This window comes from Rattus norvegicus, chromosome 3, assembly GCF_036323735.1.
Source record: "Rattus norvegicus strain BN/NHsdMcwi chromosome 3, GRCr8, whole genome shotgun sequence".
Lineage (NCBI taxonomy): Eukaryota > Metazoa > Chordata > Mammalia > Rodentia > Muridae > Rattus > Rattus norvegicus.
Genome location: NC_086021.1, coordinates 87438062 through 87461380, shown reverse-complemented (window position 1 = coordinate 87461380; position 23319 = coordinate 87438062). Strand labels below are relative to the sequence as shown.

At 37.7% G+C, this 23319-nt stretch overlaps 1 protein-coding gene across 1 annotated transcript in view; it reads right to left on the bottom strand.

Annotated features, from left to right (window-relative positions):
* Window positions 1-20885, bottom strand: part of Zfp804a (zinc finger protein 804A) — a 230377-nt gene extending 209492 nt beyond the window's left edge. Inside the window, exon 1 of the mRNA XM_008761996.4 lies at window positions 19904-20885. Coding sequence (XP_008760218.2) covers window positions 19904-20014 — 111 coding nt within the window. The 5' untranslated portion in view covers window positions 20015-20885. The remainder of the gene's footprint in view (window positions 1-19903) is intronic.
* Window positions 20886-23319: the final 2434 nt, after the last annotated feature.

Genomic DNA, 23319 nt, shown 5'->3' with positions numbered 1-23319 from the left:
GGACATGGGATTCTTCTTCCTGTTCCCCCAGCTAGCATTTTGTCTTGTTTGAACTTCTAATCAAATGCCTAATAAACTTCATAATATTATCAGCAGCAAGATAAGTCATTTACATTATCAGCATTTACATTACTATGTAATGCTGGTCTTACATTTGCTGTCAGAGTCTCATATGCGTTTATGTCCTGTTGTATCTGGATCGCGTTAGTTCACTGGAGCAACTGCCACCTCTAACTCTTACAATCAGCAGAACAGTTGAAGAAAAAGAGCCCACATATTTGAAGAGGAAGTGAACAGGGGGCACTTGGAGGAAGCAAAGAAATAGGGGAATTTTTATAATTATATTATAATATAAAAACTTAAATTAATAAAATAGTTTTAAAAGAAAAAATAAAATGGAAGCATCTATATTTACAGTCTATATTTTGATCCCATTAGTCTTGGAATTAATTGATGATAACATAAATACTGGAAAATCTCTTTACAATTGCTAGGAAGGGATGCTCATAAGACCCCTCCCAATGTCTGCCTCCATATTCCTGTGTGCTGTTCTCATCTCTGCTACTGGCATTCTTTCTCCCTTTCCTCTGCAGCACAGCCAGCAATTAGGAGAAATATATTTGGGAGCACCGGTATTCACCAAATATGTATTAAGTGGTTTTGGGTCCACTATGTTCTCATGTTCTCTCTGAAAATAATCTTCTGAGAAAGATAGGCTGATAACCTGTACATTGTGAAGTGCCTGGGTATGAAACGCAGCCTTCTGCCACATGGAGGGCAAAGCCCAGTGATCGGGAAATGGGCAGCTGCTGCTATCTCATTCCTCTGAGTGAAAAACTCAATAACGTTCCAGAAACTGGTATACTTGCAGCTGTGAACACTGTGGAGGTAATTCCTTATCTGCTTTGGTGTATGAACATTTATTACTCTTAATAGTTAGTAAAGTGAAAATTGCAAACACCAGGAATAAAAAATGCTGAGAAAAAAAATTTCAAAGTGAGTTGCAAGTACTGAGAAAATATTTTAAACTATAATTTTTACTAAATTTTTATTGTCTTTTACTTAATAATGCATTTTCTGTCTTGGTACAATGCGTAATGCACAGGAAGCATATTATTTGGCGCTTCGCTTAATCTTCTTTAGCTTCTGTTCAATTAATTGTGCTTAAAAAGTAAAAGAAACATGATAATGTGTTTGAAGAACTCGGTGAGCTAGCGAATGGGCAAGACTTCCTATTTAATTAACTCTATAGACTGGAATGCTCAAAACTGGAAAAAATATCAATAAGGAAATTGGAAAGATGACTCACTCCATAAAGCATGTATAACTTAAACATGGGGATCCAAGTTCAGACCCCGCCCCCCATTAGTATAAGTCAGGCACAACGATGTTCTCCTGATATCCCAGGAAGTCAGAGACAAGGGAAACCCTGGGGCTGCTGGCCAGCATTTTTTTCTTAAATATCTGTAAGCCCCAGGTTCAGCGAGAGATCTTGTCTCAAAAAATAAGGAGAAGTTGGACAGGTGACTCAATTGCTTAGAGCACTAGCTCCTCTTACAGGGGCCATAGGTCCAACCTCCAGAATCCACAAGACACATCTCAACTGTTTTTCACTCTATAGAATGTTCCCAGATTCTCTTCTGGACTCTGCAGACAGGTCCTATAGGTCATGCACAGACATGCATGCAGGAGAACACCCATAAGTATGATGAAGGTGGTAATGATGACGACAATGATGATGACAATGACGATGATGATAAGTTTGAGAGCACTAGAGTAAGACTCAATAACATCAGCTATTGGCCTCTATAGGCATATGCTCACATGTACATTTTTTTTGTTATCTTTATTAACTTGAGTATTTCTTATTTACATTTCAATTGCTATTCCCTTTCCTGGTTTCTGGGCCAACATCCCCCTAGCCCCCTCCCCCCCTTCTCTATGGGTGTTCCCCTCCCCATCCTCCCCCATTACCGCCCTCCCCCCAACCATCACGTTCACTGGGGTTTCAGTCTTGACAGGACCAAGGCCTTCCCCTTCCACTGGTGCTCTTACTAGGCTATTCATTGCTACCTATGAGGTTGGAGCCCAGGGTCAGTTCATGCATAGTCTTTGGGTAGTGGCTTAGTCCCTGGAAGCTCTGATTGGTTGGCATTGTTGTTCATATGAGGTCTCAAGCCCCTTCAAGCTCTTCTAGACCTTTCTCAGATTCCTTCAACGGGGGTCCTGTTCTCAATTCAGTGGTTTGCTGCTGGCATTCGCTTATCACATGTACATCTTAGCGTACAATGAACACATATAAAAATATATACAGAGACATAAATGATAATAAAATTAAATTTTAAGATAAAAGAAATAAAATCATTTGCATACAAAATCATATTGCAGAGTGATACACGATACATTTGTAAGTTTCCTGATTCTCAATCTGTAGTTTTTTGATATCCATGTTTCCCAAGCTGTGAGAATTTATGTTATGTTTTTTTCTACACTGAGCTAGGAAATAGGATGATGGTAGGGATCTAGCTCAGTGGCTGAGTGCTTGCCAACCAACATCAAAGCCCATCAAAGCTCAGAACTCGGGTTCACCAAACAAAAACAGCAAACTCTTACAGATAGAATGGGCATGGATGTACATTTGTCCTGATCAAAGTACTCTTGAGTTGTTGTATGCACTTGCTGTAGTAACCATTTTAAAAAATGTAGTTAGAGTGAAGATGACCTAATCCAGAGTATTTAAGTTTTCTTATTTATGTAACAGTTTTTATAAAAATAAGTTAAATAGTTCTTGTGGTATTACCCGTAGTCTTTAGCATTCAATATGGCACACGGTAAGTGCTTAACATAGGAAGAAAATAATGGGATTATTGAGACTTGAAAATAAGTAAGGTATAATTCTTTAGGTAGACATAAGTCAAAGTTTTTGATAAGTAACCGAACCAATCACAGGACCTTCATTACGGAATCAATCCCAATAAAACTAACTACAAACAAAACCCATAAGAATGAAGAAAGGTGGTTTCATTCATGGAAACAACACCAGCAGCAAATTCTGATGTGAATGTGTTATAGTTACAAGAATATAATTGGCATATATTTGTTTTGCCATTTTTTAATAAATTTATGCTTTCAATGACCAAACTTTAGTATGCTTTTCATTTAAAAAATAACTAGAATTATATTTCATAAAACTATTCACTTCCATATATTTGTTTCTATTAAATTACATGATGCTTTTCTCAGCTTATCTACTAATTCCTTTGATATTAATCTCAATTACTATACATGGAAATGTATGGAATGATATCAAATATGCTATATCTAATTTCTATACAAGCTATAATACTCAAAGGTTTTTGAAAGGAAATTGACCAAGTTAACTGATGTTTTCTGTGAAGGTTGTACTTAACAGCTATCTTTTTTCTCCTTTAAAGTGAAGTTTTGTATTTCCATCCTCTCTGTGAACATTAGACTATTATGTTCTAAAATCTTTTTTTTTATTCTAACTAAACGTTTTCCTGGTTTTCTTCTTTTTTAAGTAACAAAAAAACAACTTATTTCTTCTGCCTCTGAAAGGCAACCATTGTGGTGCTGTCAGGTGAGTGATGGGCAGAGCAGGACTTCATTTCTCACACGAAATAAGAATGCCTGACATCTAAACGACTTCTGGAAAGACGCCATTGAATCCAAGTCAGATGAATATTATCCCAGAAAAGCAAAGTCACATGCCTACCTTTAGAAAAAAATGGATTCCTGAACTGTACCCACAGGTATTAAAATTCAATAGTGAGGTACAGCACACATTTTCAGGACACCCAGAAAGCAAAGGCCACCATCTAGGTTTGACTAGTGCTTCCGAAGTGCATCGAATAAGCTGCTTGTTGCTTCCAGGCTATCTGTGCCCCGCCCCTTTTTTCTGGTCACTTTTCTCTCATTAATTTCTTGGGTTTCCTTAACCACCTACTCTATTCTAATTTGGTTTCTCAAGTTTAAATGAAAGGTACATATTCATCCATATGTTCTGGGAAGTCAGAAGAACAAGTACTATTGCAGAAAACATTTTTATTGTCTGTAAACGTAAGTCAACTGCCAAGCTTTATAGCCAGCATAGCCTCTGAGTACATTATTATTTGACTTTAAACACAGCTATAAATTAGGGTAGTCCTCCACCCTAATAAGAAAGCTGCTCTTTGCCACAGTCTGAGATCATTACAGGAAACTACATCTGATCAAAATGCAAGGCTGTGGAGCCTTTCCAGTGGTTGCATTTACAATGCAGTCCCTCCACTTTAGACTCAAGGATCATTGTGGAAAAGAAGCTGGCAGGAGTGTTGAAAGCCAGAAGCCAGAATAATGCCAAAGCTATACCCATAAAGTCTTACCATTAGCATGAATGCCAAACCATTTTCTGAACAAGGACAAGAGTAGACATGCTAATGTGGATAGGGGAAACCCAGAGGCATCAACCCTACACAGAAATCTGCAGGTAACCAAAGCATGCTGAGAAACCTGAGAAATAGCCTTCCCAAGGGAAGAGCACCCCAACTGGTAATCCAATATCAAATGATCAGCCTTCTAAAATGTACACACTAGTAACATTGTGTGGACTGAGCAAGTTGTGTTTATCAATACAGGGATGGTATGTTCATGTAGCTATGCGTGTAATGTAACAATAGTTGATGTAAAAGAGGTCATGAATTAAAAGGAGAACATGGAGTGGTATTTTGGAGAGTTGGGATGGAGGAAAGTGATAAGAAAAATGATGGAATTATAATCTCCAAAAGTAAAAATAATTAAAAATGAACAGTTCTGATGTACTAAAGATAAGCTAACACTTCTCTACCTATTATTCACCTTTTTCCTTTACTCTTAAAGCACTAATTTCACTCAATTTGCCCATTCATTTGAGGACATTTCAGTATTAATTAAATATAATTATTAAATATTACTAAAAACATTTGGTCTAGTGTAAAATATAAATAATTTAATTATTCTTAATTATATAAAAAGAATCAGAAACCACAAAAAGTAAAGGATTTATATTATGTAGTTTAAACTCGAAATAAAACCTCTATCTAAAGCCTACTCACTTTTATTATGGAAAAACAAAAAGACAGGCATCACGAAACTATGGGAGACATTGTAAAAACAATATATCAACCCAGAACGTGTTGGAAAATATCAATTTGTGTATTTGTGCTAACTCCAGCCATATATTTTCAATTAAAACAAAACAAAACAAAAGTTCACCAAATAAAACAAAAAGCACACTGATTGAAAGTTTATTAGAAAATGGGCAGACTCTAATATCACCTTATTGAATTGGGCTTAAGAAACCAACATATATTTTACTTTACCAAAATTCTGCTGCTAGCTAGCTTGATTCTGCTGAGCTGTGGCTGGTGATAAGACACTCTGTGGCCTCCTTTTTCTCCCAACAACTCTGAAATTTCCTTTGAGAATCTTCAATTGACTGTGTCATCGTGTCCTGTCACAGAATAGCCCTTCTCCACCATGTGAGTAAACTAGATTGCTAGAAAGAAGGAGGCAACAATCATATTAACTATTTTACTCTCTATTACTAACTTTAAGGTTGCTGACAAAATAATTGAGTATTGTGAAGACATGCTTTACAGATGGTATCTTTGCTGAAACCCAAAAGAATTCTAACCAGCATAGAGAATACGTTTCTGCCCTTGTGGCTACTTCTAGAATTAGCAAGTGTCTGTGTAGGTTATCATTTAAATGAGAATAATTACGAGGTTTAAGAACAATGCCATTAACAAACATGCAGCATCACAGCATAAACTGGCATGGTGCTGGGTAAACCTGACATGTAGTCATCCTGTTATTTAAGCTAATACAGCTCTCAGAAAACCTGGCATTCCTCTTAAATAGGCTTTCCCCTTCTCCCCCTTCAATCCCTTTGCTGTCTCCTTCTATCTTTTTCCTTTCCTCCACACCCATCCTCATTCCTTCTAATTTCTTGAATCATGACCACTGTGAAGCTTTGTCTGCTAGATTAATTAAAAATTTCCTTTTTTTTGTTTTGATTTCTTGTTTTCAGTAAAGAATGCTTTCACAGTGGCCTTGGCCAAGGTTTTCTAGAATTCTATGGATTTCCTGAGGAAAACATTACATTTAAAGGCTGACAGAAAAACAGCACTTCCTTCTATAATGAGGTAAGCGTAAGGTGGAAACATGAGTAGGAGGAAAGGGTTAACATCTAGAAGGCAAGAGGGAAAACAGGAAGAAATGAAAAAGACTTTTTTCTCAGAGTGTACCTGTGCCTGTCTGTCTTCCCTGGAACCTGTGAAAGCACATCATCCAAAATTGACTTAGGAAACAGACAAAAGAAGATGGTCATTCAAACTATCAGTGGGTTATAAAGCATATGTGAATTGAATTGTCGATGTAGTATTTTAATTAGAGTGATTACATATAACAAGTAAACAACATTCTCACATTATCTATTGTCATTAAAGTATGTTAGGTATTATAGCAAAGATAATCAATTTACCTTTATGTATCATTGCCATTTACTTCCCCTTCCCTGTCTAGTAAGACAATTAGTTTTCATATCATCCTATAGGACATGGCAAGGGAAGTAAATAACAGTGTGCATTTCTGAGGTGCTGTTACTATCAGCCTACATGTAAACTAGTCTCTCGGGTGTCTTAATGACAGCTGGCTTCATAGTATCCATTCTTCTAAGTGATAATCTGTAAAATGTCTCCTTTATGCTGCATCAATAATTGCACAGTGATTAGCAGTAGAATTGCACCGATGTGATTGTATGTAATCACCCCCTTTCTTTCAAGAAAGGTTAATTCCTCCTGTTAGAGGAATGGTTGGCAAATGCTAAAACTATTCACTCACAAATATTTTCATATATTTTTCCTTTATTATTTTTGATGATGAAAAATTAAACATGTAATGGATGCATAAAAGTTAATGAAACTTGTCATTTTCTATAGAAATACATGCTAATAAAAATAGAAGAGACATCACTGATTCTGTAGGTTCTTGGGGAGACGGTAGGACAAAAGGAAGGAATTTCATAATTTCACATGTTCTCTCATATTTTAGCTGTTTTTCTTTCAAAAATGACAGTCATTATGCTGCTCTAACTTTGAATAATTGAGCAGTCCATGCAAATTTCAATGGAATTAAATGATAAATTAATTAAAATTAAAATATGCCATTGAAGATTATAAAGCCACTATATAGAAAATACTAGGAAGAACCCACAAACTTTAACTTCAAGATGCAAAACTGACACTTTCAAAACTAAGACAATGGTTTTCTGACACACACTCCATGTTATCATGATTTTACTATATATAATATGTGTAACTAAGCTAGAGAATTGTCATAAATTAACCTGGGGGTAAGCACTGGAATAAAATATATAATAAACACATAACATCTTTATCATCTTTTTATAATGAAATTTTAGTATGACTTTTAACTATTAAAACTGTAATAATTATTTTTGACATATTTATTAATTTGGGGATATTTATTGTTTGAAACGTGAAGCAAGATGAAATGTTATGCCGCCCCCTAGTGTAAATATTAATTTTGTAACATCAGAACTTCAGTGATGAGACATTGAAGACTTTCCACCATGGACACAGAAACCACTGAAGACGGCAAAAGAAACCCCAAGCATTTTCCTAAGCAGTTAGCTTTGAATGGTTTAATAAACTTTATGAATTAAAGAAATGACTGATATCTGAAAGTTTCCTTAGAGTTCTTATTTATCTCCAAAATATTTAGTCTAAAATCCATGCAAACTGGGATGTTTCATGCATTATTGATATATACATATATGTAAGAAGTGTGTCGTAGAATTTTATTGTTGTGAAAAGACACCATGACCAAGGCAGCTGATATAAAGGACAACATTTCATTGGGGCTGGCTTACTGATTCTGAGGTTCAGTTCGTTTTCATCATGGCTGGAAGCAGTATCCAGACAGGCATTGTGACAGAGGAGCTAAGAGTTCTACATCTTCATCCAAAGGAAGCCAGGAGCCAATTGTCCCGGCCTGTAGGAGGAGGATCTCAAAGCCCACCCCAACATTGAAACACTTCCTCCAACAAGGCCACCACTACTCCAACAAGGCCATACCTACTCCAACATGCCAACACATTCTAATCATGCCACTTCTTAGGACAAGCATATTCAGAACACCACAGTTACCATTGACCTTGGCCTGTCCAAGGGCACTTCTGGAATTATTCTGTAACATTTTCATTAAACAGTGGAAAGCTTCGTATTTAACCCCCTTCCCTTCTCGCTGGTAAGAGAACACACACACACACACACACACACACACTTACTCAGGAAACATTTATTACTTTTTAAATCCTTCCCAATAATTTATTCAAAGTCTCGGCTTTTAATACACTTTGTAAGGTACATGGCCAAACTCATGATATCAAATAGTTTCTAAAGTAGACTTCTATGTTTTTAGATTCCTTGCCTGAGAAACACTACATACTAAATACTACAGTATGGATTGTCATTTGTCCCCAAAATGCATTTATTGAACTCCTATCAATGTGATGCCATTAGAAAGTTTATTTTTTTAGGAGTAGTGGTTGCAATCATGAATCTTTCACATCCCGGGTATGTGTTAGTTAAGGTAAGTTAAGATAAGTGAGTTAGATAAGCTCACGTTTCTCTCCACTTTGAACTATGTGAGCACACAAATGTTGCAAAACAAAAGCCCTCACCACACCAACAGTGCTCAGCATTTTCATCTGGGAATTCTCAGCCTTGTGTTCTCCAGATAACAAATATTGGTTACTTAGGCTAACAAGTTTATAATCAATCATTGATGCAGCTTAAAACAATATGGACTATGAATGAACTTGTCATCGTTAATAATTTGAATCCTAAGCAACTAAATTTGGAAAGTCAATCTTTGTAGCCAGAATAGAAATTGTTTTCAGAATAATACAACAGGGTCCAGCAAAGCTCTGAGAAGCTAAGAAATCATACATGAGTTAGCTTCACGAGAAGAGAAAAAGTAAGCACAGAGACTCTGGAAGCTTCTGACAAGACTCCTGTTTGTCACCCTCCCCCATCCTAACACCTCTGCTCTCTACTACAGGCTTACCAAAGCTTAGCCTAAGTAGACCTTAAATTACACTGATTGTCACAAGAAATTCATGAGATATGAAGGGGGAAGGAAAATGTGGAGGCGAACTCTCATAAGCAAGGAGTTGGAGGTCAGTACAGAAGAAGAAGGAGAAGAAAGAAAAAAGAGAAGGAGGAGGAGGAGGAGGGAGAAGAGGAGGAGGAGGAGGAGGAGGAGGAGGAGGAGGAGGAGGAGGAGAAGAAGAAGAAGAAGAAGAAGAAGAAGAAGAAGAAGAAGAAGAAGAAGAAGAAGAAGAAGAAGAAGAAGAAGAGGAGAAGGGAAGAGGGGATTAGGAGAAGGAGAAAAGATAGACAAAACTAAAGTTTGATAAATCCTCAAGGATTCATGTCCTTTCATATTTATCTAAATTATCTACAATAAATTAAAGTAATAGGTATACATATGTATAGTTTAAAGGAAACCATGCCACTTGGGGCTGACAATGCTTCACAATGTACATGTAACAAAAACCACAGCACTAGGCATAATAAATTATCTGCTCAAGATGCTGGTCAGGATTGTTCAACTGACTCTCAAAAATGTAGAGTTTTGCTGGTTCACTTGATTGCCTTTTTGAGGTTGAAAGTAAGCCCCTCTAGCTAAAAAACCTCACACTTAGATCACAGAACTAAAATGATTTGAGTTGAATATAGGATAAATAATTTCTTCTTGTGGTATAACTTCCATAGTACCAGGACGTACTATGCAAGCTGCCAAGACAGGGAAGAAACCATTTCTTTTTAATCCAGCTGTGAAGCCTATGGCCCACAATAATGACTAGTATGACAGGATATACACAAAGGTAAAACAGTAGCACTCATATGTTGCTGGGAAGCAATAGCTGTGTAATCAAACTTAAGCGCCCTCAGTAGCAGGAAAATGAGGTCTGGTACTGGACACCTCTAAACAACTACCTGGAGCTAATGATACCGTAGATTGTAGAAGAGAATTTATATTGGCACTATACTAGACCAGCCTAGTTTCTGACTACATTCTGAACCTTATTCTTATGCCCACGGGTAAGTGCACTCCCCACAGAAGAAGCATTTTTTTTTTTTTGCAAATTACAGAAAACTACAACTGTACAGAAACAAACATCCATAGATTGGACCAGGGGGAGTCCACTCAAAGGAACACATATACAACACAGCTCTTGGGTTTAAGGCTTGTCAGCGAACACTTAAGGCTCCTCAGGGAGCATTGAAGAAGAGACAACAGGAGGGTTGTAAGAGCCAGAGGAACAGGAAGTTGGTGTTGAGACTATGTCGCCTAGAAATGACTGCCGAAGCAAGGCCTGAACAAGGACAACAACAATAGAAACACTAATTCAGAAAGAGGAAATTTCATGGGTTTGCACCTATAGACAACAGGTACTCATACCTGCTAGAATTTGGAGACTTAGTCTTCTAGAGATGAGCTTCCTGATTGGTTATCCAATACAAAGTCATCAGACATGATATTGTGTGTGTACAAACAATAATAGATTCAACAGGTTGTATTTATACATTTGTATGATTATGACTATATAATTATATATGTGAAAATAATAATCAAGATATGAGTCTATCAAGGTAAGACAGAACTGGGAGACATGGGAGTAGTTGGAGGGGGGGAGCTAATAGAGAAAATTATATAATTACATCTTAATTACAAAACATATTTTTAAAGGTCAAAGAAACAAAAAAAAAATCCAGAATTCTCCACATCTCCCTCACTTCCTAGCTTTCATTCCCTATCTTGACTATGACTTCCAATATAATTCACTATACTTTCATAGGACTTAAAACTGTTGGCCCATGGTCTATTATCAATAAGTCTCAAAAATTTCCCATTTCTTACTCAACTGACACTTTGACTTTTATTCCACTTTAAAGTCTATATTGAAAACATCACTATTCTGGCTTTATAGGAGAATGTTTCAACTCCTAAAGTCATCTATAAATGTGACAGTGTATGAATGTGGGTGGGGAGGCAAATATTTCCACCATTCCACAGTGACACTTTCTAGTACTTTTCCTTGACTCTTACATTCCTAAAGAGCTACCATGAATTCACATTCCTCTATTGCCCTTGATCCTTGTCTGGGTTCCTGGACTCTGATCAACCTCTCCTCTTACTCTTCTCTCTGTGATCATGCATTCCTTGTCTTATCGGAAACTCAAAATTGAAGTTTCTACCTAGGAGCTTGTCTAGGTTAAGAAGTCAGGCTAACATCAAAGGTTTCACTCTAGGAATACATTGATTTTTAAGATAATTTAGACTGCCACTTAGTCCTATCTCATCACAGAAGTAAGCAAAACCATTGTTTTTATTACTATATAAACTCACCCACAAATAAAATAAACTTGTTTTTCCTAGTCTGTTCTATTTTCCATCAACATGAAAAATACTAAACAGACTCTAATCACAGTAAAAGTCTTGAGATCTCTTCATAAGAGTTCACATGTCTCCCACAATAAATTTTACCTTGTAAAAACAAATATGGCTGACCAACATCCTTCCACTACAACTGTGTTCCTGGTATCCTTCGGCTGCTGGGCATCACCACAATTCTTTGTTTTCATAAAGATTACTTACTTTGAAAGATGGAAAATCTTTATTTTAAGCAATTCTATTTAAAACATACTTATGAAAAACCCTTATGCTACCCAAGTGTTATACCCTACTAAAGGTTAAGTATAATTTTTCTTTCATTTATAGTTAGCCTTAATATGTTACCTCAAGAAGTGCTTGTGCCATTGGCTGTTGGAATACAACAGAGAGTAAGGATTATGTTTTGCACAATGATAACAGGGTATACTATAGTAGTAAGAAATGGGATGTTCATATATTTAAAATAATTATCATAAGCTTTATTATAAATAGCAGAAAGAGTCAAAATCAGCTCTTGATTTAACCTCTAGAGCCAACATCAACTCACCTACATCCTCTTTCATCCAACTATCACCTTTGTATTTGCATATTTTGTTTGCCCTATTGAAAAACATTTTATGAGCTGAGGTTTTGTAAATCAGAGTTATTCACGTAATTTAATTCAAAGAAATGGTAGACTTCTTTGTGCATAGCAGAGTGCATGCGTCAATACACACAAGATTAATATGAAGGAATTAGTCCTGTAGTTACAGTGCATGGGCTGTTGGAAATCTGGAAATAGATGGTGGACTAGAAATGAGCAGGAACAGACCAAGAAATCATAAAGTATATAAGAATCATCAGTGTTTGATCTGAAATACTATCAACAAACAGTATGAAGCGAGCTTCTATAAGCTAAATCAATGTCTGGGTGGGTAGAGGAGCGCCCTCTCAGAAGGGGAGTGGGATAAAGAACTCGGGCATGGGGGACTGGCAAGGAGCAACATTTGGAATGTAAATAAATAAAATAATTTAATAAAAAATACTTTAAATTAATAGCGTAGAAGTTAACTGTATTTACAGAATTAACTACTACAATATGATTAGCATTTGGGCGATAAGTGCATTGAATTCTACATAGCTCATTTACTAAGACTGCTAACAACTGAAGCACAGCTCTACTACTGCAAACATTTGGTATATGAACAGTACTTACATTGAGGAAAGTCTGTACCTTTCTTCCAAAGATGCCAAGCCATTATTAAGAGTTCAGAATAGTACATCTGGTAATGGACAACATTTACTTTAACAACTAAGATTAAGAGTATTAATTATTTATTACCCCCACTTTGTCCTACATTGTGCTGGAAAGTATAGAACAATGCATTTATAAAAATTAATGAAACCTTGCCAGTTACAAACACCATCAGAAAGACATTATACAGTATAAGCATTTGGCTTGTTGTTGTTGTTGTTGTTGTTGTTGTTTTGTTGTTGTTTTGTTGCTTTGGATGCAAGGCTTCCTTTTAGAATCAAAAGAAATACATTAAATGATTTTAAGATAGAATTTTCAAAAAGAAAAATCTAACAAAATTATCCTTTAATTATATTCTTTGTGGTTGGCACCATAAAATGTGATAGACAGAAACATATAATCCCTTCCTAAATTTAAGTTAAAGTACACCAGAGATTATAATTGTTAAACTCTTTGAAGCAATTTGTCGAACTCCCGGAGCACACCATTCTTCACTAGACTACCTTCCATCCATAGTTCACTAGAGGAAACTATCACAATGTAGTAGCATCTTCAGAATTTATTTTAAATTTCAGTTTCTTCTATCTACAGTAAGGTTAATAGTAAACTGGTCTCCACCTAAATAAACTAGGTGTTTCAGGTTCACTCAAATTATGTTGAAGAATAACTACATAAAACTGCATCTAGAGTTAATTTTGAAAAGACTAGAAACAATAAGAAAATACCTAAAGAACTGGCAGCCTAACTGAAAATGTTTTTATTTTATTTTATTGTTTTTTATGTTGGAAATTAAGTCCAAAACTTCATGACTGTTAGCTTTGTTATGTACCATTGAGCTATATTCTCAGGTAAAATGTGTTACTGTCAATGTGGAGTGTATCATCCTGTGTTGCGTATATGCTTCTTATTATGACGCTGCCTAACATATCTGATGTAGGTATTCCTGCCAACCAATCCAACCAAATGCGACAACTGAAGAGGGAAGAAATTATGAATGTTCTTCAAGTGATGTTAAGATTGTAGGCTTCCTTAGATTTGGTCCAAGGTAGGATGCACACAGAAACAGAAAATTAATTTTTATATCTCCATAGGAAACTTTTATAGGTGGTATAGAGTTAAATGTGGTCATTATTTGAGAAGGTAATATTAAAAAGTAGCATAGGGGTATTCTGGAGGGGTGAGGCAGGAGTAGGTGAATGGGTGGAGGAGCACCATCATAGAGGCACAGAGGAGGGGGGAGGGGATAGGATGATGGATTAGTGGAGGGGTAACAGGGAAAGGGCATATCATTTGAAATATAAACAAATAAAATGTATAATAATAATTAATAATGATGATGATGATAATAATAATAATAAAGAAACCCTACCCAGCAATAAAAACAGATCTCAGAGGTCAAGGACAAACTGTTCTACAGAGAAAATTCTAGGACAAACAATGCTACATAGAAAATCTCTGTCTGAATTACCCTAGATGCCTAGAACACATGAAACTCAAAAGGGATGACCGAAATGCGAATGCTTCACTCCTTCTTTAAAAGGGGAACAAGAATACCCTTGGCAGGGAATAGAGAGGCAATGATTAAGGAGACTGAAGGAACACCCATTCAGAGACTGCCCCCCACATGTGGCCCATACATATACAGCCACCCAATTAGACAAGATGGATGAAGCAAAGAAGTGCAGGCTGACAGGAGCCGGATGTAGATCTCTCCTGAGAGACACAGCCAGAATACAGCAAATACAGAGGCGAATGCCAGCAGCAAACCACTAATCTGAGAACAGGACCCCCGTTGAAGGAATCAGAGAAAGAACTGGAAGAGCTTGAAGGGGCTCGAGACCCCATATGTACAACAATGCCAAGCAACCAGAGCTTCCAGGGACTAAGCCACTACCTAAAGACTATACATGGACTGACCCTGGACTCTGACCTCATAGGTAGCATTGAATATCCTAGTAAGAGCACCAGTGGAAGGGGAAGCCCTGGGTCCTGCTAAGACTGAACCCCCAGTGAACTAGATTGTTGGGGGGAGGGCGGCAATGGGGGGAGGGTGGGGAGGGGAACACCCATAAAGAAGGGGAGGGGAGGGATTAGGGGGATGTTGGCCCGGAAACCGGGAAAGGGAATAACACTCGAAATGTAAATAAGAAATACTCAAGTTAAAAAAATAAAATAAAATAAAATAAAAAAAAGAAAATCTCTGTCTCAAAATAATGAAAGAAACAAAAAGCAGTGTAGAAGTGATAAACTAGAAATATAATATAATATAATTTATATTAATATAATATAATATAATATTAATATAATAATATAATATAATATAATAATTAATTATAATAATTATATAATATAAATATAATAATTAATAATATAATATAATATAATATTAATATAATATTATAATAATATAATAATATAATTTCTAATTGATATTGAAGTTAAAAATACTTTATTCTAAAAACTGCCCCAATAAATATAAATAATATAAATATAAATAAAAGGTGGTTCCAATATAAAACCTGATTAAATTGTTGGACTAGGCTTTCCTGAATTTTAAATTAAAATGCAATTGGCACCCTCATCAACGCACAAAATATTGGTGCATGTCTGAGGAGTAGAGACAAAATTCTAAGTAACTACTCAAATTACGTAGTTACTGAGCCGTTTAACTATTTAATGGCAGCATGTCCTCTTGAAAGTAGCTCACACATTTGTTTGAGTCATGATAATAAGCTTTTCATTATTAGTGGTGTCTCATTTGAATATCTCCAAAGATGTGCATGCTATAAAGTTTTACTAAAATAATGCCACAGAGTAAATGGAACATTTCTCTCAGAGAAGTAAGACCCAACACAGTCATTAATACTGAATGCGTGCTTTTACAATATACTTTCATGAACATGTAATCACCACATGTAGGAGCATGTTCATGAAGCTGATGTCTATGGACATGCTACTCTACTGCCTGACTCCAACCTCACCCATGAACTCTTTCACAGATAGTAATCTATCAATGCTAATTTTTCAATGTCACCAACTCAGCAATTTGTATCTTCAGTCCTAAAGCCATAAGATGCACCCACAATAGGTTTCAGTGAGTCAATGAAACCCTTCGGTCATAATCTCTAGGAGATACAGGGAAAGTAAGTGAATTACATGGAAGTTAATTTATGTTTAAATGACAAAAGACTGCACGGTGTATGTCAAGGTCAACCTAAATTTTTGCACTTCTAATATACACACCTACAAATGAAATAAAAATATATTTTGTACTTTAAAATTAATACATAGGTAAACATCCTGAGTTACAGGAAGCATAAAAATATGTCAAAAATGGGAAGAAAGTTTAAAGCAGGATCAAAATGAACAGGAACATTACACACTGACTGTTTGGCATGCCTCTAGAAAGCCAGTGCTTTGAAGCATCGCAGTGCACTTGAAAAAACTAAATAGTAATAGCTGAAGACCAATCAATAAATTAACTTCTTTTCTTACTGATCTGGGGACTTCCCATATCAAAAATGGTGGTCATCCTACAGAACTAAGACCTTGATGTAAAGTTAGGGATGCTTATCCACTTGGATAAGAATACATCTAAATTATTTTTTTAATTTTAATTTAGCATTATTTCCTTGCACTTAGAAACAAGAGGAAAAGTAAAATGGTTTCAACTAAACATGACACAATAGTTTCTTAAGTGAAATTATGATTCCTAACATTAAAACTCATACATCATATTGAAATTACATGTAAATATATTGCATATCTAATTATATATTAAAACATTTAAAATATATAAATAGGTCAAATAATTTCTGTGTATAAATTGCAAAATTCTATTAACAAAGACTTTATTCAAAAAGTAGTTTCTAGGGCAAACTAATTGGAAACAGACCGCTTAGATCAAAAAGTTTATTTAAGATCCTAAACTTTACCCACAATAATTTGTGTCAGTAATAAAAGATTAATTTCTCATTCCATGAAATTAAGTTATATCAAAAGATGATGATGTAGTCTGTAACAGAAACAAGTAACCACTTTGCTATTCTTTGTTTTCAAGACATGATATAAATGGAGGCTTTTGAATGTATTAAAATTGCTAATTTGGAAAATTTCATGAATAGGTTCAAGATTGTGAAATGCTGGCATTACAGTGGGGTACAGATAGATGTATATATACATGCACAACCATACCTTCTCATCGAGATCTGAGTACTACAGGAGAGCTGCCATTTTTTATATAGGAAGTCACAGGTTTAGTAGGAAAAGAAGTTAATTTCTTGATTGGACTTCCTCATAGTCACCATTAAATTCATTAATATATGTGCTTTATTGTATATAGGACAGAAGCAACAAACCGATGACACTGAAATCTGTATAAGTTGGACATATTGCAAGTAACTTTTTATTTGTAATAGCACAACATATTAAAAGCTCTATATGGTAAATTAATCTCAAAATAAGTGTAAGTTGTATAATAACTTTTATTAAATCAGAAATTTGAAGAAATTAAGAAATACTCATTATCCAACTGGTCACTGAAAATAATTTCTTGGGGGAAATTTAATTTTTTCTGTGAATAGCTTTAAGTTGTATCTTCTTGAACTAAAACATGGACATCCTTCTAATTCCTTTATATTAGGGGTGAAATTCTATATAAGGAATTAAAATATAAAAGAGTATAAAAGTTCTATGTTATTGATTTATGAATGCAGGATTTAATGTATTGTACAACAATTTATTAACTTAAAGACTAAAACATTTAAGCAGACAGCCTGAAATATATAAACTTTTACTTGAAATTTTTCATTGCATGGTATATGCCAAGCTTAGGCTAATATTTATGCTTCATATTTCTTAAATTTCTAGACAAAGTATTTTTAATTGAAAAATACAGCAAATAGTAGTGCTCAAAGAATTCTAGATGCTGACAAGAACATATCATTATGTAAGTTGAACAAGACTTTGTTAATTAGGATAATTCCTTATCAATATAACTAGACTCTCTAATTATCCTTAAGAATAAGCATATATCCCATTTTTCTTATGACAACTCATTAAAAACTCATTAAAAAGCATTTAGGACACATATACATGTATTAAGTAGAGTTGACTACAAATGGAAACATTTAAGTCATGAAGTACACACACACACTCAAACACACACACAAACACACACACACACAAACAAACACACACACACAAATACACACACAGAAACACACACAATAAATTCAAACAGGACAGCTTATAAAAGTCTGGAAGGACTGTCATGAACACCCCTACAAGTTTCAGTCATTATAGTCATAAGAAACATTATGAGCTTTATTTAATAGTGTATCTTCCTGCTTATTGCTTCTGACATCTACATATATTTTGATTTATCCATTTCATTTAGGTGACTGATTTTAATGTGCTCATTTTAATCATGAGGTTACACAGGCAAAACTCTTATTTAACCTGCTCTTTGTCAACATGAGTGATGAAGAATTCATTAACTTCAAGTACACAGCAAACAAGCCATCCCTAGCAAATCTAGTCACTGGAAATCCCAAGGAAACTGAAGAAGCACAATACACAGCAGTGTAACAAGTTCAGGGCTGGTAGATAACTGCTCATTTTTTTCTGCGAACTCTTGGCTATTCTAACATCTCCCTTGTCTAGTTCTTTTGGTTGCCCTTAAATTAAACTCAGTTTAATGTATAATGTTGAAGAAAGAGCTTTTTCTCTTTAAAATGTGAGCTAGCTGACTTCTCTGAGAGCCCAGTTTCAATAATTCTTTTTAGACTCTGACTACCCTACAGGTCTCAACTAAAGAAGTCCGAAGCATACGCTCTTTTTGCAACAAAAAGAGCCTATAAACACATCCTTAACAATAAAGACATCAAAGAGTACATCAAATGCACCCTGTGGGAGTCTCAATCCACTGAAACTTCAAGTGAGAACTTTTCATTCTCGAAAAAGAATCTTAGGGAATTCTTAATTAATGTATGTGCACTTTGAAACATATAAAGAGTCTGAGATTGAGAAAACTGCATTTGCTTTCCAGCTACCTGTGTCCTTGAATTACTCTATCCTTTCAGATGAATACTAGGAGAAATCTAGGGCGAAGTCTGCCGGTGGGCACAGACTTCAGAAAGTCTTACACGTTCACCAAGTGACTTTGGCTGGACTCTCAGCACTCATACTAAAAGAATTCCATGTTGCTGCTCTCTTCCTTTGGAGAAGTATGGACTTCTCCTGACCATGCGAGTTGGGTTCTGTAAGGGCTAGGTGGATGATAGGATTTGGAGAAGCTACTCCTCTCTCTCTCTCTCTCTCTCTCTCTCTCTCTCTCTCTCTCTCTCTCTCTCTCTCTTTCTCTCTTTCTCTCTTTCTCTCTTTCTCTCTCTCTCTCCCTCTCTGCTCAGCGTATCTTCCACCAAGAGTGCTTTTCCTGCTGGGTGCTGAAGGACAAACTGTGCTCGTCAGTGGTTACAGCTGTGTGGGTTTTGTTTTCTAACATGTTTCCTACTGTCTGTACTTCTGACACAGTGATCACCTTCCACCCATATCCCTCAAGTCTAAAGAGTGACAAGCTGAAAGTAGTAGGCTGACGGGAATATTCTGCTTTTCTTTGTACAGACAACTTCTCTGGAGAGAAGTTTCCTGTCAGTCCTTCAGTGAAAAGCCAAGGGCCAAGAAATAAACTCGTTCTGAGACCCTCACTCAATCCAGCCACTTGTCCTAAGCCACCGGCCACATGGCTCGCTTTTCCAACAGACAACCCAGACCTCCGTTCACCTTCAAGCTTCCTAAACTGAAAGATGTCACAGGATCACTTGGGGTTAGGGCTCCTTTCTATTTTTAGGAGGTCCTACTGAAAAAGAGAGAGATTGATAATCTTCAACACTGTGGCGTGTGGTTGACAGAGAGCTTCATGAAGTGTCAGGAAAACCTTCATGCAGAGCTTTCCTAAGATTCCTTTTTTTCTACACCCGATTCTCATCCCACGCCCATCAGATAAATAAATAGAATAAATGAAATCTTTCCAAACAACAACTCGAAAGCTCCCAAACCCATCAGTCAACTCATTCCTCCTGATATGCTCTATTAGATGAGAGACAAATAGAGACAGAGACACGCAGAGAGACAGAGAGAGATTACCAGAGTTTTGTTCCCGTTCTTGCTGAGAGGGCCCCGGAAAACTCCCTTGATGTTGCGAAAGTGTCCGTTGCTGAGATGCGTGGAGCTGATGACAATGTAGTAACACTCCATGGGGCAGCCGCCGCCTCTCCTCCGCAGCCGCCGCTTCCACACACCCGCGCCGGCAGCCGCAGCCGGGGCCGGGAGGGTGGGCTGGGGATAGCGGCAGGGCAATCGGCCGACCGTGCGCTGGCGGCGGGCACGAGGGTTCCTTATGCCCGGTTGCGGTGCGCGCCCTGCCGCCTCCGCATGCCAGCCGCGCTCGCCTGGGCTCCGGCGCAGTGCTTGCCTGGAGATAGGAACCGGGACAAAGAGCCCCAGGGGAGGATGCAGCCACAAGCGGGACCGGGCTGGGCGGGACCGGGCGGGAGCGGTCAGAGCCCGCGTGGTAGGGCGCAGCCCGGCAGCGGGAGCCGCCCGCGCGGCAGTGGCAGCGGCCGCAGCATCCCCCGCGCCGGGCGCCCGCACTCGCAGTCGCTGCCGCTGGCAGGCATGAGTGTTATTATAGTGCGCGGCGTTGCCGGTCCATCGCACTGAGCCAATGGCAGGGAGCCACTGGGCTGATACTGAGAGCTGTCAGAGGAGTACATCTGTCACCCGCCACCTCCCCCCCCGCCTCCCCCGCCGCCAGGACCCACGGCCGCGCCAGCCCGGCCACGAGTGGGAGTGCGTCGCGACCGCCAGGGGCCGGGAGGCGACGGCCGGTTACAAGTGCGAGACTCCTGAGAGGTGCGGGCGGAGGTTGGGGGGTTGGGGAGCAACGCGACCGCGGCTTCTGCTCTGCGGGTTGGAGTGCGGGCGGGGGAGCAAGGGAAATAAATAAATTAATAATTTAGTACCCAAGCCATCCGCTTCCAATTGCAGCGAATCGGGGCAGGTGCCAGGTGCCTCTGGGTATGGCTTAGGGGAGTCTGCGCTTTGATGCATCTTTTGTACGGAGGGTGAATACCCCGCACCCCCGCGCCCCCAGTTACACATATCACAAGTGCTATGTGCTGAGAGCTTGGGGGAGGGGATTTGTGGCGACGCGAGTGGAAGTGGGGAGAAGGGAGACGCAGGGACTCCTGATGGATGCGTTCCCATTCCTGGCGCTCTCCCCTCATCCACCTCCCCTGGGAGCATCAGTTCTTCCTAAATTGCCAAAGCTGAGAGGAAAAGGATGCTTTGCGGCAAAAGAAGCCACTGCCAGGAGCTCCCATGCAAGAGAGGTGCTGAACAAAAACAGAAGCCTTCGCCCTAGATGCGACCTGAAAGGAAAAGCTCCTTCACGCAAACTCCTGTGCTTGTCACAGAAAGTAGGGAATGGGGTCTACTGTCCTCAGCGGAGAGAGATTCGGGTTGGATTTTAAAGGGTCAAGGCAGCTATCAGCAAGGATTGCTTCTATCCTAACCCTTCCCAGGTGATCCACTGTCTGTAAGTTTAGCTCCTTTGAGGCGGTGAAGTGAGAGCACCACAGATACAAACACCATAGATCTGCTACTACCATAGGACTCATTAGTCTGCACTTAAAAGGATCGATACCAGGCATGGGAGGCTAGGACATGGTGCCTTCAATGGATTTACTGAAGGCTTTATTTTCCTTCTGCTTTGAAAGGCTTAATTGGTTAAAGCAGATTCCAGACATTCTGATGTCCCTATGACAGAGCAAACTGCAGTCCGATATAAACGGTGTTTATCTTGTTTATCCGTGAGTCAACTGTAATACAGTTGAGTATGTGTGCCCTACATACAGAATTTTAGGTAGCAATGACCGCCCCTTCGCTCTAAGCCATAATATGGTACTTAAATGAAGCTGACAGTTTGATTTCACTTTTTCAAAGAAGATACAATGATGGAGTCTGGCTAAAAAAAGGTGACAGTCATGTGAGTGAATTATAAATTATAGGTTATAGCAGGGGAGTGTTAGATTTATATAAAAAGAAATTTTCCACGTATCATGCTTCAATTAGAAAATACTTGATGCGTATTGATTAAAGCTCATTATGAAGTGTCGGTTATTTTAGAAGAAGCAGACTAAATTTCTCTGATATCCACTTGGGGGAGTCTGGAAGTCTTGGGAGAAATAGAAGTAGAAACTCAGAAAACTTGTGTGCTCTGTGGAGGAGGTCACCCAGAAATATGTAGAACTCAGAATGAACACAATTACGCTGGAAAAAAATATTCAATACTGGAAATTAAAGGACTTTCTGGCTCTTTTCACTGCAGAATCGGGTTTTTTATTTACCAGTCGAGCATATAAGCTTTCTCTGCAGACATCACTTGAGGACTGAAGACACTTAATTATACATTTGAAGTGTTCGAAAACATGAGAGAGGAAAATATATTGAGTTCCATGGAGTAGAGCAAGGAATTATCGTAGGAAAGATTTAGAAGTATATTTAGTTTCTGTAAGTACATAACTCAAAATAACGTAAGGTAGGTTTGTTTACATAGAATACTTCTGTGGTGATGGTCAGATCTTTGTAGCCTGGGGTTCAATATCTACTTCAGAAAATAGGAACTAGCTACCTGAATTGTTCCACGGAACAGCAGACAACAGCTATGCCAGATGACATATTTTTCTTGTGGAGGAAATATGTCCATGCTCATTATGTGTTCACACATACATACATCTGTGTATAGTATAGTAATACAGACAAATGTGTTTATATACCATGTACACATATACATATGCACCCATACAGACACACTTACTTAAACAGCTGTGCTGTCAATGTTTCTCAGTTGTTTGCTCACCAAAGCTCAGACGATGCTGTGTGACTGCAACTCGAAGTTAATCTAATTCCTGCATCATTTGGTCGAGTCTTAGGAAGTCATCTAGACAGCAAAAGCATCTAGAGATTTATGTGACAAGAAATAGAGGCTGCGCGTGAGTTCTCCGTGAATGCCTACAGACAGGCATACCTTAAAAATAAACTTCAGTGAAAAACCTCAACCATCTCTGGCAAAATCATTCTCCTGTCAGAATATTTTCAACTGTTACATCCTTGATATAAAGGAATGGGCCATTGGTCACAGGAAACATTGTTTCTAAATTACATATAACAGCATAGATTTACCACCAATTCATGAAGAATAGTAGAGGTTATAAAAAAAATGTCAAATGTGTGTATGGAATATAACCATATTGTTTCCTTATACACAAATAAACAGTAACTCAGTGCAATTGCCAAGTTTCTACACCTATAACAGATTTAGGGTTCTTAGCTATAGCAGTCATTAAAATGAAACTAGTGACCATTCTTAAGAGTCCAGCTGTGGCCAGTGGGCTCTTAACCACTGCAACAGTATAACTTCTGAAGAAAACCACATTATTGTGGAGAACATGCTTTCAACACTAAATAACAAACACTAATAATGGGGGTTTTATTTAATT